Below are 14,182 nucleotides of genomic sequence, written 5' to 3' on the forward strand. Positions count from 1 at the left end.
CCTAAGGGGATAAGCCCAGCTACAGTTTAAAAACTGCAAGATTTCTAATACCAGTGCCTTGGACTCCCCATTAGAATCACAATCATGCAAATTATTCATTATACATAATTTACCAGAACTTTATCATAGATTTTATCTCGAACAGTTATGGCAACATTTTCTAAGTCCTCTTCAGTGATATCCTCCACTGGCCGAAAAGAAGATACTCGGTGACGCCGTCTATACCCCTGGCATTTCCCCTGCAAAATGAGCCAAAGCAAAACCTGGTATAAGCTGTTTTGACTGGTTAAAAAACACACATAAAAATTTCACACTCTCAGGGTCGCCTGCGTGGCTCAGTGGGTTAAGCGACTGCCTTCGGCTCAGGTCGTGATCCCGGGGTCCTGGGATCGAGCCCCGCATCGGGCTCCCTGCTCCGTGGGGAGTCTGCTTCTCCCTCTCCCTGCTCATGCTCTCTGTCTCAAATAAAATCTTAAAAAAAATCGTTTCTCACTCTCAGAGCTCTAACACCATTAACGTTAACTATGTCCCTCTTCAATTTCCCTGGAACCCATCATTTACGGAGCTCCTGCCAGACACGGTGTCAGCGGCCTCCACAGCAAGGTGACAGACACAACAGTAAATGAACAGCCCCAGTTGTCCCTGACCAGCACGTAGTACGCAGCTGTAACCTCTGTGAGGACAGGGAAGTGACCCACAATGAACAGCCACACCTGCAAATGGGAAGGACCTCGTTTCTCGCTCCAGACTTGGAAAGCACTGAAAATGCCCCATTCCTACAACTGCAAGGCCTGGAGAAATCACTGCCCTTTCCCACAAGCAACACCACAAGGCAGCCTGGCGCCACGGACGGGCTTTTACCACCTCCCCTGCAGATGAGGCTGAGGCTCCTAACCCTGAGCAGCTCTTCTGCTCGGCGGAGGTGAAGGGCTCACTCCAGCCTTCACCTTAGATGGGGGGGCTCCTTCGCGGAGTGCGGTCCCGGGAACACCAGCACCACCTGGGAACTTGGCAGAGATGCTGCCCATCTACTGGGTCAGGGCCTCAGCACTGGCTCAGACCAAGAATAATCTGGTTATTGTGCTCAGAAAATACCCCACTAATTGTCTTCCTTCTCCTGAAACCATAAAACTCTTCGGCAAATTTGGCAGCCGAGACGGTGAAGTTCTCCAGGGCAAACTTCTCGGGAGGCCGTGCGCTCCGGGTCGGGTTCGTGCGCCGGGTGATCTGTCCCTCTGAGAAAGCCCGCCTCGCCGTTCTCTTCTTCTGAAAACAAGAGCACAGACGTGTGCAACCAGGTGCTTCCTTGGATAAAAGCCATGTGGCAACAGACTCTATCCATCGGTACCGGAATCAGTAATTATAAAGGAGTTCTACTTACAGAAGCAGAGTTCGGGGTTCGTACTGGGAAGAAATCGGGCATAGAGTTCAGTTCTGCCAGTAACTGAGCGAGCTGAGGTTCCGAACAGAAGAAAGGATCTCACATCAGTATTGCCACGCCTCGTTCATCTAACACCTTATCCCCAAGTCCTCAGTTTTGGCAACATGAGAAACTTGACTCACGTAGCTCAGGTACGATCTCAAGAGTTGCTATATTTTTAGGCTCAAAGGTAAAGATTTTTATCTCCAAAGGTGAGATGCTAGGATCATCATTCATAGGAATAAAATCTATGCCCATTCTTTATATATAAAGACCATCATATCATATATGATGAACGGGTCCCTAGAGTGACAAAGTGTGACCCTGGAACAGATCGTGATGCACACCTAAGTCAAGTTTCATCAGGTTCAAAACGAAAGGCTCAACTAGACTGTTCGGACAGTTATTTAGAGCTCAAAAAAAACTCTAAGTTTTTTTCTCATTAATTTATGAAAATATTCCCAAATAAACACCTAAGAACACCAAACAACAGGCATTAATATTCCAATTAGGATTTTTAATTTTAGATTTATACAAATGTGTAGGTGTCACTAAAAAATCATGAACACAGTTATTTTAATAAGATGCAGATACAGTGCTAAAAATTTCCCTTAGCTAATAAGCATAAATATGTCTTAGGATAAGTTTCACTCAAAAGTAGGCTTTTTATTTTCTTACTAGACATCTAAGACTGCATATACAGTATACTATGCTTTTTAAAAAGAAAATATTAAAAATACACCAAAATGCTAAAAGTGGTTGAATGGTAGAATTCTCTTAATTCTGTATATACAAAATTATGAAGCAAACAAGTTACTGACTGAATATAGAAAAACCAAATACACATAACAAAAACTTCCCCGTGTGCCATCATTCATTCCAGCGAAGATATGTTCACGCAATTCAAAACTGTTCAGTTTAATACCTAGGCCTCCTGCATTCCCTCACCTGAGGTCTTCAAGCCCCAGTGGGTCATCAAAGAAGGATTTCTCGTTGCAAGCCACCTGCCTACCCTGCACACTGCAAACCTTACGTGGGCTCCTCGACACTCTCTTCACACTCCGCTCCTTTCTGCTGGGAACCAGCTAGCTGTTCAGCCCTCCCCTCTCCAATACCACTTCCTATTTAGAACTTAACTTTGTAATAGACAGTAAGCAGCAGGAGGTCATCGTACCAGGAAGTAGAGCTAAAATGGTCCAGGGGAGTCGCTTTCTGCTCCCAAACCAGAGCTGATCAGGTAATAACTGGCTGGGGTTTGGAAAGAGAGGAAGGACACCAAATACCCAGAGCACATATCCTAACAGAAGCCAGAGCAGCAGTTCTAAGGGCAGTCCCGGGAGCCTCGGCGCCCGGTGCCAGCTCCCGGCCCGCCTGCCGCAGAGCCTTACCATGGCTTTGTTCTCCTTGATGTTCATGGTCCTCTTCAGCAGCGCGTCCGAGCCCTCCTGGCCCTCATCCCTGGAGTCATCCTCAGACTCCGAGACCGAATCTTCCCTTTCCTTCCCCTGTCTGCAGCTTCTCTTTCTGCCAAGAATTGCTTTTTTACTGTCCTGTAAGCGTGTGCTAGAAAACAGCGGCTCCGAAGAACTGTCATCTGATTTTTTGGCCAGTTTCTTGGTGGGGAACTGAAAGGCTACTCGAAGACCAATACTGCTCCTCCTAGGCCTGCTTCTTCTGGGTGTAGCCTTTTCTCCTTCATCCTCCTCCTCTTCCTCACTCACTGAAGACGCCTTACCAGCATCACTCAAATCTGACTCCACAAGCTAAACAAAAGGAGAGAAAAGAGACCATGTTTCCCAACAGACCTCCCCAGACACATTATTTAAAAGCACTCAGACATTACTGCAGAGAAAAAAATAAGAAAGCTTCCCCTTCCTGCTGTGAGCTCCCGCTGAACCTTCAGTTAAGTGCTCTGTTGAGGCATCTGGTGGGAGAGCAGGCATTCTACTGCTGCCCTCTGGCCTGGCCCTGGCGGACTGCTGCCTTCACTGCATGGGCTGGAGTGGAACACTGACAAAGGGGGGCTCCCCCACTGTGGAACGGCCAAGTGTTATGAGGACTGGCCGAAGAAAAGGGTGTGCATGGCGTTAAGGGTCATCTTCAGATAACAACGGAGAACTAAGGGGAAGAAGAATACTATTCTGCGCTGAAGAGAGGGAACAGGACTCAGGGGTAGAAGGGACAGGAGAGCTGCAAGCAGATGACCGGCCAGCAGGGTCAGCAGGGGAGCCTTATCCCCAGGACATGAGGGGTTCTCACTCCCAGGACCGCCCCCTCCCTCTTCTGCAACGTGCAGAGCCACACGGTGAAACCAAGGCAGACAGCCCGTGGGTTGCTGCGAAGCATCCATTCTGTCAGCTCAAACTCTTGCCCCCAGTGTTCTGATTCCGCTTGGTATATAGGTTTCTGGCATTAAAGTGGAACTCAGTCTTACACACGAGAACACAGAACAGAAGGCAGTGGCAGGGTGACATTACCCAGGCGAGAGTGGGTGACATCTCAAATGCCAGGGGGCTCTTAGCAATGGCAGAGCCAGGCTTGAGTATCGAGATCAAGGCCACCTCCTGGGCATCTTTACCACATGCTGAGACCCTCTGTCAGGGACTCTGGACAACGGGGCTGCTCTGAGGAGAACAGGGAGCAGCATCACAATGGGCCCAGGACTGAGGTAAAGGACTCCGCTTCCTCCTCGGTGACCATCGCCCCCAAATTCTAGCTGGACTCAAGCTAAAAATAAGGCAGAGGAGGGCACCTGGCTGGCGCAGTCCGTAGAGCACATGACTCTTCATTTCAGGGTGAGTTCAAGCCCCACATTGGGCATGGAGCCTACTTTAAAAAATTTTTAAATGTACTGGGGCGCCTGGGTGGCTCAGTCGGTTAAGCGTCTGACTCTTGATCTCAGCTCAGGTCTTTATCTCAGTGTTGTTAAGTTCAAGCCCTGCGTTGGGCTCCACACTGGGCTGGAGCCTACTTAAAAATAAAATAAACAAGGAAAAGGGAGGGGAAAAAAACCCTGCAGATAACTTCCAAACCTTGGTGTATGTATCAATCCACAACAGACCAAGTAGAGAAATAAGACTATAGTGTACTGATTTTTTTTTTTTTTTTTTTAAAGTATCCTGAACTTTCTACATCAGTAGCTCTGGAATCCAAAATGGTGGGATTAGAGGATCCAATTTTAGGAAGACAGTGTTGGAGGACTTCAGAGGAACTCTCTCTCAGATTGGCTTTATTTATCTTCATCATCCTCTAACCTGTATCTCTTTGCTAAGGACTCTGTAAAGGACTAAAATAGATAAGAGCAAATTGTAACCACCAGTGGAGGCCGGAGGCAAAGCACACAAGGCCTCTTCATGTATGGCTAGAAGACCACGAGACACCAAGGGGACACCAAGGGGCAGTAACATCCTATTATCGGAAAACAGGGTCTCATCAGTCCCCGCTAGGGTGGGCAGGAGGTTGGGGAGGGAGGCAAGAATGCTTGTTGGCTCACTGAATTGTAAAATAAAATTTGCAGGCGGACCTGCCCTAAGCTATGAGTTATTACATCAGTCAACATGTCAGAATTCATACCCCAAATGTATAGACCATGAACAGGGGGGAAAAAAAAAAAAACCCCAACAACTTTTGGAGTAGTCTTCCCAGTGCTAGAAACACAGATTCTCTGAATAACCTGACATCACTTAGCTAAAAATCAGAAGATAAGTAAGTCACTAAGAGTAGATGATAGCCATTAGGGTTTGGAAGAATTTTAGTGTCTTGCTGGCAAAGAACTGGAGGCTTGCTGGCCAGAACACATCAACGGCCTCACAAGCAGCTTCTGTAAAGAAAGCCAAAGGAGGGCTGGTGACTGCAGGCTGGCAGGGGCTCCACGTTGCTACTCGCTGGGAGGGGCAGGGTGGGGGGATCGACATCAAACGAGGCAGCCTACCATTAGGGCTTTCAGGTCTTAAGATCCCCCCAGGAAAAGGTGAGGAACAAAGCAAACCTACTAGTTATAGCTTATTTAAATTTCTACACAAGTTCCACGCCAGCCGTGGTTCCTCAGGAGCTTCTGAATGTGAGGTTTAACCTCTATCCTTTATCTTGATACCAAAGAAGGAAACGGTGGACCGATTTGGGGGGATAAATGTATGCGATTTTTCAGTTAGCAGAAAACACTTTCATGCCTGGAAAAAACCCAAAGGCTGTTCTTTAGAGGTACCCTGAGATTCAAATACTAATTGGCAGTACACTGGCCTCAACATCGGGGAGTGAAGGAAGAAATCAAGTCTCCAAAGGTCAAGTGCTAAGAGCAGACTTCCCTCAGGAGTCAGACAAGTCCAGGTCATCTTTACCACTGAAAGAGCATTTCAGCATCCAAATCAAGAATACACAGGGAAAACTCTTGAGTTTATACCACAGCTAAATTTTAGCCAAATTAACTCCAAACTGAAGAACATGACTTTACACACAACAAGAAATGACTTTAAGGAACTTGCTATTCCTAGACAGACGGTCCTCTTTCCAGATAAAAGATGTTCCAGAAAGTCTGAAATAAATTCTTTCAGAAGGACAATAAGGGACACCTGAGACATGTCCCCCCAAGCCCCTAAGGTACCAAGGAAAGACAACTGGAGGGATTAGCCTTAGAATAGCCATTTCTATATTTTGTTAACTGGCTTAGAAGATAAACACGTAAGAAAAAGTCATTCATTTGTGAAGTGACTTCTTACGAGAAAACACAATTCAGAAACAGGACTGAAAATATGACAACCCACACTCTACCGTCTTGATAATTATTACCATGACTTCTGAGTTACTATTTCCATTCAGGTCATTCTGCGTAAATCCTTCAAATTCTTCGGTCTCTGAGTCAGTGTCCTCTATAAAAATTCTTCTTAGCTCTTCCGTGAAGTATTTGGAACGGAAACGTACATCTTGCTAAATTAAAAACACACAAATGTCATAAACAAAGAAGAACAGAGGTGACTGGGGGCTAGGGGGACAGTGAAGAGTTGTTTAATGGGGAGCTTCTACACTTAAAAGATGGTAAAATGGTAAATTTTATGCTACGTATATTTTACCACAATAACCAAACACACACACACAGACACATCTTTCTATAGGTTACAGAAACAGAACAATTGAACAATTTGAAACCATCAGACAACTGCACCGTTTCTAGAAATCAGCACAGCCACAGGCTCAGCTGCTTCTGTGACTGGTGCGCACCGACGGAATTCGGTTCCTCCTGCCAGGGCCGGCCATCAGGAAGGTCTGCTCTCACACAGAAGCGGACACACACGGGAAGGAGCCAGAAGGAGAAACCCTGGCTCCCTGCCACAGGCTGGCCCTCCTTCCTAGCAGCTACCCAAAGCTGTCTCCTCCAAGTCCGTGAGCATACCTCCCGCCTCCCTCCCAGACACAGCAAGTTCCTGTGCAGGAAAGGGCCAGAGTCCTTCCCACCCCTCCCCGCCCACTGCTGAGGAGGCTGCCACCCACGGCAGGGGTGGATAGGAGCACCACCCCCCACCCCCCACCAGCCTCCAGGAGAGCCTCTCCTGCAGGAGGTGGGAGGCCAGCAACCACGGACAGGTAGCAAGTGAGCAGAAGGAAAGATGCTCTAGGACGCTTAAAAAGGAAAGACATTTTCAAATGACGTTTTCTGTCTTTTGAACCAATAAAAGGCAAGAAACTGGGCTCTCTAAATGGCTCTCTTGAAAGAAAGGAGGGAACAGACAGATCTGCAGTACAGAAAGGAGACCCGCAGACCGGCCTCCTCCAAGCTGGCAGCCAGGGCTGGAGTCCGTGTCCCCAGTTGCCTCTGATGTCTCTTCCTCCCGCACCCGATATAGCAATGACCCCTCATCACAGCACATGTGGTTGGAGAATCTTTATCTCCCCCAGTGCCTCTCCCTGACTTTAATTATATACTTCATCAAGCTCAGATCATTTCTGGAGAAAAATAGATATAATAGATGAGTAGGAAAATTTACAGGGGGATAGAGAAAGAAATGTCTATATCCAGCATTTTTTTTTTAAGCTTAAATGTCTCCTATGAATTATTATGGGTAATTGGAGTGAGTGTGCTTGGAGCTAAATTACTTTGTTCCTTTGTTGATAGCTGTGGTGCAGCTGCTTGAAAAAAAAAATACACACACAAAAGGGAAGTTTCTTTAAAGTGAAATTCAAATGGTGTCTAAGGAAGACCAAAGTCAACACTGCTGCATACTATGTGCAAGTTCATGCAGCTTCTCTTGGCTGGTTAACATGGATCATGAATGTGTGGGGTAAGGGTGGAGAAGCAATAGGCCCGGGCTGATTTTTAAGGAAGACTGGTGCATAGCTCGTTGTCACGAAAACCCACCACAAACCTGCCACCTCCAAGGGCAGGAAACATCTGGCTCATGGAGCCCTGAGCTGGCCCCTGCAGGTGGCTCTAGGGCACTTGGAGGTCTATGTGTACATTTCATCATATACCCGTTGTCCCTGCCTAGGGTCCAGAGAGAACAAGTCACATCTTAAAGCAGCAAGTTCCAACCTTCCGGTCCTCTGGCTCGCTTTACCCGTTGAGCTGGCCTCACAGGGAAGTGATCAGCCTGGGAGAAATCAGGATCTTTGGTGACCAGATCGAACCCAAAAACAACTTAGCCACAGTCCTAAACCCCTGCTTTTCTTCTCCTCATTCCACAAGATATAAAAACTGTTTTGGGGGTACCTGGGTGGCAGAGTCAGTTAAATGTCCGACTCTCGATCTCAGGTCTTAATCTCAGGATCGTGAGTTCAAGCCCCACTTGGGGCTCCACACTGTGCATGAAGCCGACTTAAAACACAAAAACAAAAAATTGTTCTTAATGTGAGTCTGTATAAAACAAAATATCCACTCCATGGTCTCACTGCAATCTTGGTTACAACCCTCACATAGCAGTTTGCTCTCCGGAATTTGTGATCCTTTAAAGTCAGTAGCAGGCAATATGCTCTGGCCCTGGGTTCCCTGTATCTATCTCCCAGGATCGAGAACGTAAGCAAATAATAGATGAGAAGCGGAGCTAACAGAGTGGTTACACTTTTTATTTTGAAGCTCATGGGACATGAAGAAACCGACTAGAAAATGATGGTGAGCTGAACCAGTTAGACCAGCATTCCCATCTCAATTCCACCCTGTGGGGACTCATTCACTAATGGGTGCTGAACGCACGGAACATGAGGAAAGGGAAACACGAGTAAGCAGTCCAACCCAGGAAAGCTGGAAAGCATCGTTCATGTACAAGACACCTCCTCCCACTGAGGAGGTAATGGTTTAGTGGGGCAGTTCGACAGAGGTGAGGATCAGTGTTGTAAGGGAGACGGAGGGAGGGAGGGAGGGAGGGAGGGAGGAAGGAAATCCAGGAAAAATTCAGGCAGCACCAGCATTTGAACTGGATCTGAACAGGGGCAGACTCTAGAAAAATGAGGAGAGGACACACAAGCAGAACGAACAGCAGGGACCAGCGCCTACAGCAGGCGGAACGGCGTACAAGGAGGGTGTCCGTGCGGCTTCTGGCCCCCCGCAGCACAGGGGAGCAGTGACAGGGACAAGGCTGCCGAGTCATGCTCCCAGATTTCAAACATTCCGGCCTGGACACTTCTCAGACATGGGGGCTTAGACAAGTCACCCTGCTGCCCTGAGCGGCAGTTCCATCCCCTGTGAAACTGTCCCGGGCGAGCTGTACAAAAGCACACGGTCACGGGCCATCTCGGGCACCCTGGCATCACCCCCTCGGCAGGGGGAGCAGGGCAGGCCTGACTGCGTGGAACGAGCAGTGCTCAGAGCAGCAAAAGCAGCTGCTCTGGCTTTTTTGTTTTAGACTCTGGTATCTGAGTACAGTCAACACGTAGTGCTACGTTAGTTTCAGGGGCACAACACAGTGTTTCACCTTCTCTAGACCTCATGCTGCGCTCACTAGCCTAGCTGCCATCAGTCGCCATCCGACTCGGCTCCAGTATCATCGCCTATAACCCCTGCGCTGTGCCTTATTTGCTTGGTCACTGGAAGCCTGCCCCCCACTCCCCTCCCCCATCTTGCCCATCTCCCTCCCCCTCTCCCTGCTGGCAACCATCAGCTTGTTCTCTGTATTTATAAGTCTGATTCTGCTTTTTGCTTATTTATTTTATTTTTTAGATTCCACATGAGTGAAATCCTATGGTATTTGTCGTTCTCACTCTGACTTACTTCACTGAGCATAATATCCTCTAGGTCCATCGTGTTGCTGCAAATGGCAAAAACCTCCTTTTTATGGCTGCATAATATTCCACTGTACACATCCTCAGCGATTCCTTATCCATTCTTCTACTGATGGACACTTAGGTTGCTCCCCTCTCTAATCATCAGGAAAATGCAAATCAAAACCACAATGAGGTATCACCTTACACCTGTCAGAATGGCTAAGCTCAAGTGTTGGTGAAGATGTGGAGAAAGAAGTGGGAGAAAAAGGTGCTCATGTGCTACTGGTGGGAAGACAATTGGGGCAGCCACTGTGGAAAACAGCAGGGAGCTTCCTCAAAAAAATAAAAATAGAACTACCCTATGATGCAGTAATTTCACTACTGGGTATTTACTCCCCCTCCCCCCAAAAAAACGTAATTTGACACCCATATGTTTACTGCAGCATTACATTTACAACAGCCAAGATATGGAAGCTGCTTTGTTTCCAGAGAGAGGAAGAGACCAGGGGGAGTGGAAGCAGGTGGCTGGCAGGTCAAATGAGACAGCACGTAAGTGCAGACCACAGAGACCAGGAAGGCCCCTGAACCCGGGGGGGCGGGGGGCAAGATCCGCTCACAGAGAGGCCAGAACACATGCAGACAGCCACGTGATCAAGTGGGTACTTCCCTATATCATTTATTGCTTCTCCTCCTGCACCCGCCCAGTCGAAGCAAGGTGGGTTTAATTTACAGTCTTTTAAGAGAGGCTATGGTCCAGGGAGAATGAAGAATTTTGAGAGCCACAACGAACGCAGAAGAAAATGCCACCGAAGCCTAGCAATTTTGACTGGCCGTGCTCCCGCTAAGGCACAACAGAAACCTCCAGGAAACCAGCTCAGAGAAATGTAACTTGTGTTTGCCAGAGATCCAAGTAATCCAAGAAAGAATAACGCCCTCCCTGGCAATTCCAAGAGTGAGATGCCCAGAGAATCACGCTCCCAAGAGCACGGGGACACGACTGGCTCACGGCAACCACACGGTCCTGCACAGCACTGCGGGGTGGCCCACAGCTGTGCGGGCCCAGCCCTCCCCTGCCGGCCAAGCGGGAACACTCTGAATGCAGCCTCGGCACAGTCTGCAGCCCCGAGGTTGCAAAGAAAATGGATCTGATCATGTGAGGCCCCATTTAAAAAATATATATATATATATATTTCATACACAGAAAGGGCTTAAACAGTCAGAGTGATCTAGGTATTCTTACTGGTTCTTGAAACATGAAGGCAAAACGCTTATAAAATACATGCTCGACAGTTAAGCGCTATCACCAATCTCAGACCAAATTCAAATAAAAGAATATCCGAACCAAGATCCAGGCTTCCAGAAGACCGTGCCTTCCATGAAAGGAAGCATCCGTACCTGTTTCCCTGACTCCAGTGAGTCGAAACTATCACAGCTCTCCTCTGATGAGAGGGTTTCCATGGGAACATCATCTCGGAAACCGACAAACTCTTCATCATCACTGGGGGCGTTAAAGATGTCAGCCACTTCTTTAGGGATCTGTTTTGGATTCAAAAAAGATGAAGGATCAAACCAGGGGCTGTTATCATCACTTAGGGAAATTTTCTAGAGAGCAGGAGGAATTAGCATCTCCTAGCTCTATCGATCTGCCAAGGTCGCCCCGAAGAGTCCAGTAACCCCAGAGCAAAACGTGCTTCAGCTGATTCCTCACGGCAACAAATGAAGGTGGGGGAGGGAAAGACAAGACAGTTTTCAAACTCTAGAGATATATCCTATCTTACAAACAATATCAAGGCCATACCTAGACAAAAGCCATGTGTGATCTCTTCACAAAAAATAAACAGTCTTCGGTTTCTGACAAACCAATGATCTATTTTTCTCCTACAGTGGATTTGCCTTTAAATTGTCATCTATGTCAAAATAAGGTATTACTAAGCTCCCTCTTTTCTTCCTTTCCACCTATAGCTCTTTAATTTTTCTGTTCGTTGTCATCTGCTGATTCAGACATGGAAATTCACACAATGAAATAAGTAGCTTTTTTGTTGTCTATATTCTCAATCGAGTAGTTTCAGAATTCCAGGAGAATTTAAACACATATATTATAGGCAGGTATTTCGAGAATGTTGTCAGCACACTTCATCTAACAAGTATGTATCTGTTCAGAGTTCATTTTCATATACTGACTACCTATTTGTTCCCAACTCTTCATTTTGAAAAAGTTCAAACCCAGAGTAAGGTGAAAGAATGGTACAAACATCTATATATTCTTCAAGGGGAGCCCCCATGTGTCACCACGTTTGCTTTCTGTCTCTTTCAACAAACATCTAATGGAACCATAGGCATTTGTTAGTATTTCAGCTTCTGACCTAGAGAAACAGTCACTTGGTATGAGTCAACTTAATCCATGTGTTTTTTTTTTTTTAAAGATTTTATTTATTTGAGAGAGAGCACAAGCAGGGGGAGGGGCAAAGGGGAGAGGTAGAAGCAGACTCCCCACTGAGCAGGGAGCCCCATGTGGGGCTCGATCCGAGGACCCTGAGGATCATGACCTGAGCCGAAGGCAGCACTTAACCAACTGAGCCACCCAGGCGCCCCAACCTGTGTATATTTAAAGTAAATGGCAGACATCATACTAATTCACCCTAAAATACCTTAGCACACATCTCCTGAAAATAAAAACAGTCTCCTAGAGCCATAAAACTACAATCATATCTAAAATAATTAACAATTCAATAATATCATTTACTACAAGTTCATATTTAAATGTCTGCAACTGGGGGTGCCTGGGTGGCTCAGTCGTTAAGCGTCTGCCTTCGGCTCAGGTCATGATCTCAGGGTCCTGGGATCGAGCCCCACATCGGGCTCCCTGCTCGGCGGGAAGCCTGCTTCTCCCTCTCCCACTCCCCCTGCTTGTGTTCCCTCTCTCGCTGTGCCTCTCTCTGTCAAATAAATAAATAAAATCTTAAAAAAAATAAATAAATAAATAAATGTCTGCAACTGTCCCCAAAATGTCTTTAATAACTTTTGGGGGACAAAGGGGATCCATTCAAGCAAAGATCATGCATTATATTTGTTTTTTTTTAATGACACTATTTTTTGTTGCTTTTCATAACACTGACATCATTTAAATAGCCCAAGACAACAGCCTTATCAAATGTCATACATTCTGAACTTATCTGATTGGTTCCTGATACATTTAAGTGAAATATTTTTGGCAACAATTCTATACAGATGACATGCACTTCTCAATGCAATGCATAAAGAGGCATAAAATATCAGATTATCCCCTATTAGTGTTTTTTTAACATAATTATGTAATTTTTCAAACAATCCTACATAGGACAGTATAATGAACACACACACGGACTTCGGAGCACTTCTGTGCCCAAGGCTAATCTTGTTCCGTCTGTATCCCGAACCAACTGCCCTCCTTCCAAATTATTTTGAAGCAAATGAAGATACAGTATCATTTCACCCTGTATCATCAGCAAATACACAGTCTACTTGTATCATGATTTGAATAAGATCCATATGTTGGTCAATAGGTCTCTAAAGTCTTTTTTCATATGTCCTCTTTTTCCTTTGACAAAACGATAACCACTTCATAGGTAGTACTACATTCTTAGAAAGCAAATGTCTCGCTGTCACTGGTTTTTAGTGGTGATGCTCTCTGATCAACAAGTTAAGGTGGGATGTGTTATATTTCTCCTTAGCAAAAATACCTTTTCCCCTTTGTATTTAGTAAGAAGTATGTAGGGTGATATTTGACATTCTATGACTATCCTTCCCCCTGATCGATAACAATTCACTCACAGTGGTTTCGGCATCCATTGACAGCTCTTACCTGAATCAATGATTACACGTTAGAGGTTGCAAATGGTCATTTTCAAATTCTATCCACTCTACATATATTTGCTGGCATTCTTCTATAACACAATATTCTCTCTCTCTTGCTGTCTCTCCCTTTCTCTGCATCTCTCGCTCCCATGTAGATTCACGGAATTTTTTTTATTCCACATGCTATAATCCATTACTGTCACCATTTTTTCTGATGCTCAAATTGTCCTAAATTTGGCCACTGGGAGCTCCTTCAAGCCAGTTTGTGTCCTTTTGACACAACGCTAACAGTCTCTGGGCACCTCTTTGCTTCCCGGCACAAGTGTACCAAGTGTACCAAGCTAGCCTTCTACTTCACCTGCGCCAGCCCTTGGATCAGCCACTTCCCCAAGGTGCACAGGCATTCAGAAATCAGATGTGATATGACCTCACTGATACGAGGAATTCTTATCTCAGGAAACAAACGGAGGGTTGCTGGAGTGGTGGTGGGTGGGAGGGATAGGGTGGCTGGGTGATAGACATTGGGGAAGGTATGTGCTATGGTGAGCGCTGTGAATTGTGTAAGACTGTTGAATCACAGACCTGTACCCCTGAAACAAATAATACATTGTATGTTAAGAAAAAAAAAGAAGAAGAAGATAGCAGGAGGGGAAGAATGAGGGGGAGAAATCTGAGGGGGAGACGAACCATGAGAGACGATGGACTCTGAAAAACAAACTGAGGGTTCTAGAGGGAGGGGGG

At 46.2% G+C, this 14,182-nt stretch overlaps 1 protein-coding gene across 2 annotated transcripts; it reads right to left on the reverse strand.

Annotated features, from left to right (window-relative positions):
* Positions 1 to 16: 16 nt before the first annotated feature.
* On the reverse strand, positions 17 to 11,166 carry CDCA7L (cell division cycle associated 7 like). 2 transcript variants are annotated; one of them, XM_081809947.1, is made up of 6 exons: positions 11,003 to 11,166; positions 6,206 to 6,343; positions 2,809 to 3,183; positions 1,382 to 1,453; positions 1,096 to 1,263; positions 17 to 239 (listed from the first exon to the last, which is right to left on the reverse strand). In XM_081809947.1, the coding sequence occupies exons 1-6, from the start codon at positions 11,063 to 11,065 to the stop codon at positions 99 to 101; spliced, it is 957 nt and encodes a 318-aa protein (XP_081666073.1). In that variant the 5' UTR covers positions 11,066 to 11,166; the 3' UTR covers positions 17 to 98. The 2 variants fall into 2 exon arrangements, with proteins under 2 accessions (XP_081666073.1, XP_081666072.1); XM_081809946.1 differs by having other exon boundaries at positions 21 to 239; positions 1,096 to 1,266.
* Between the last annotated feature and the right edge of the window lie 3,016 nt (positions 11,167 to 14,182).

This window comes from Leptonychotes weddellii, unplaced genomic scaffold (assembly GCF_054177405.1).
Source record: "Leptonychotes weddellii isolate Sample4059 unplaced genomic scaffold, ASM5417740v2 HiC_scaffold_1573, whole genome shotgun sequence".
Classification (NCBI taxonomy): domain Eukaryota; kingdom Metazoa; phylum Chordata; class Mammalia; order Carnivora; family Phocidae; genus Leptonychotes; species Leptonychotes weddellii.

Bases quoted from the DNA above. Each gene is read 5' to 3' on its own strand.
- CDCA7L (XM_081809946.1), bottom strand. From the start codon at position 11,065: ATGGAAACCCTCTCATCAGAGGAGAGCTGTGATAGTTTCGACTCACTG. The intron at 3,184-6,205 runs GTAATAATTATC...CCTTTTGTTTAG, and splicing joins ATAGTAACTCAGAAGTCATG to CTTGTGGAGTCAGATTTGAG. The intron at 1,267-1,381 runs GTAAGTAGAACT...TCTTGTTTTCAG, and splicing joins GAACCCCGAACTCTGCTTCT to AAGAAGAGAACGGCGAGGCG.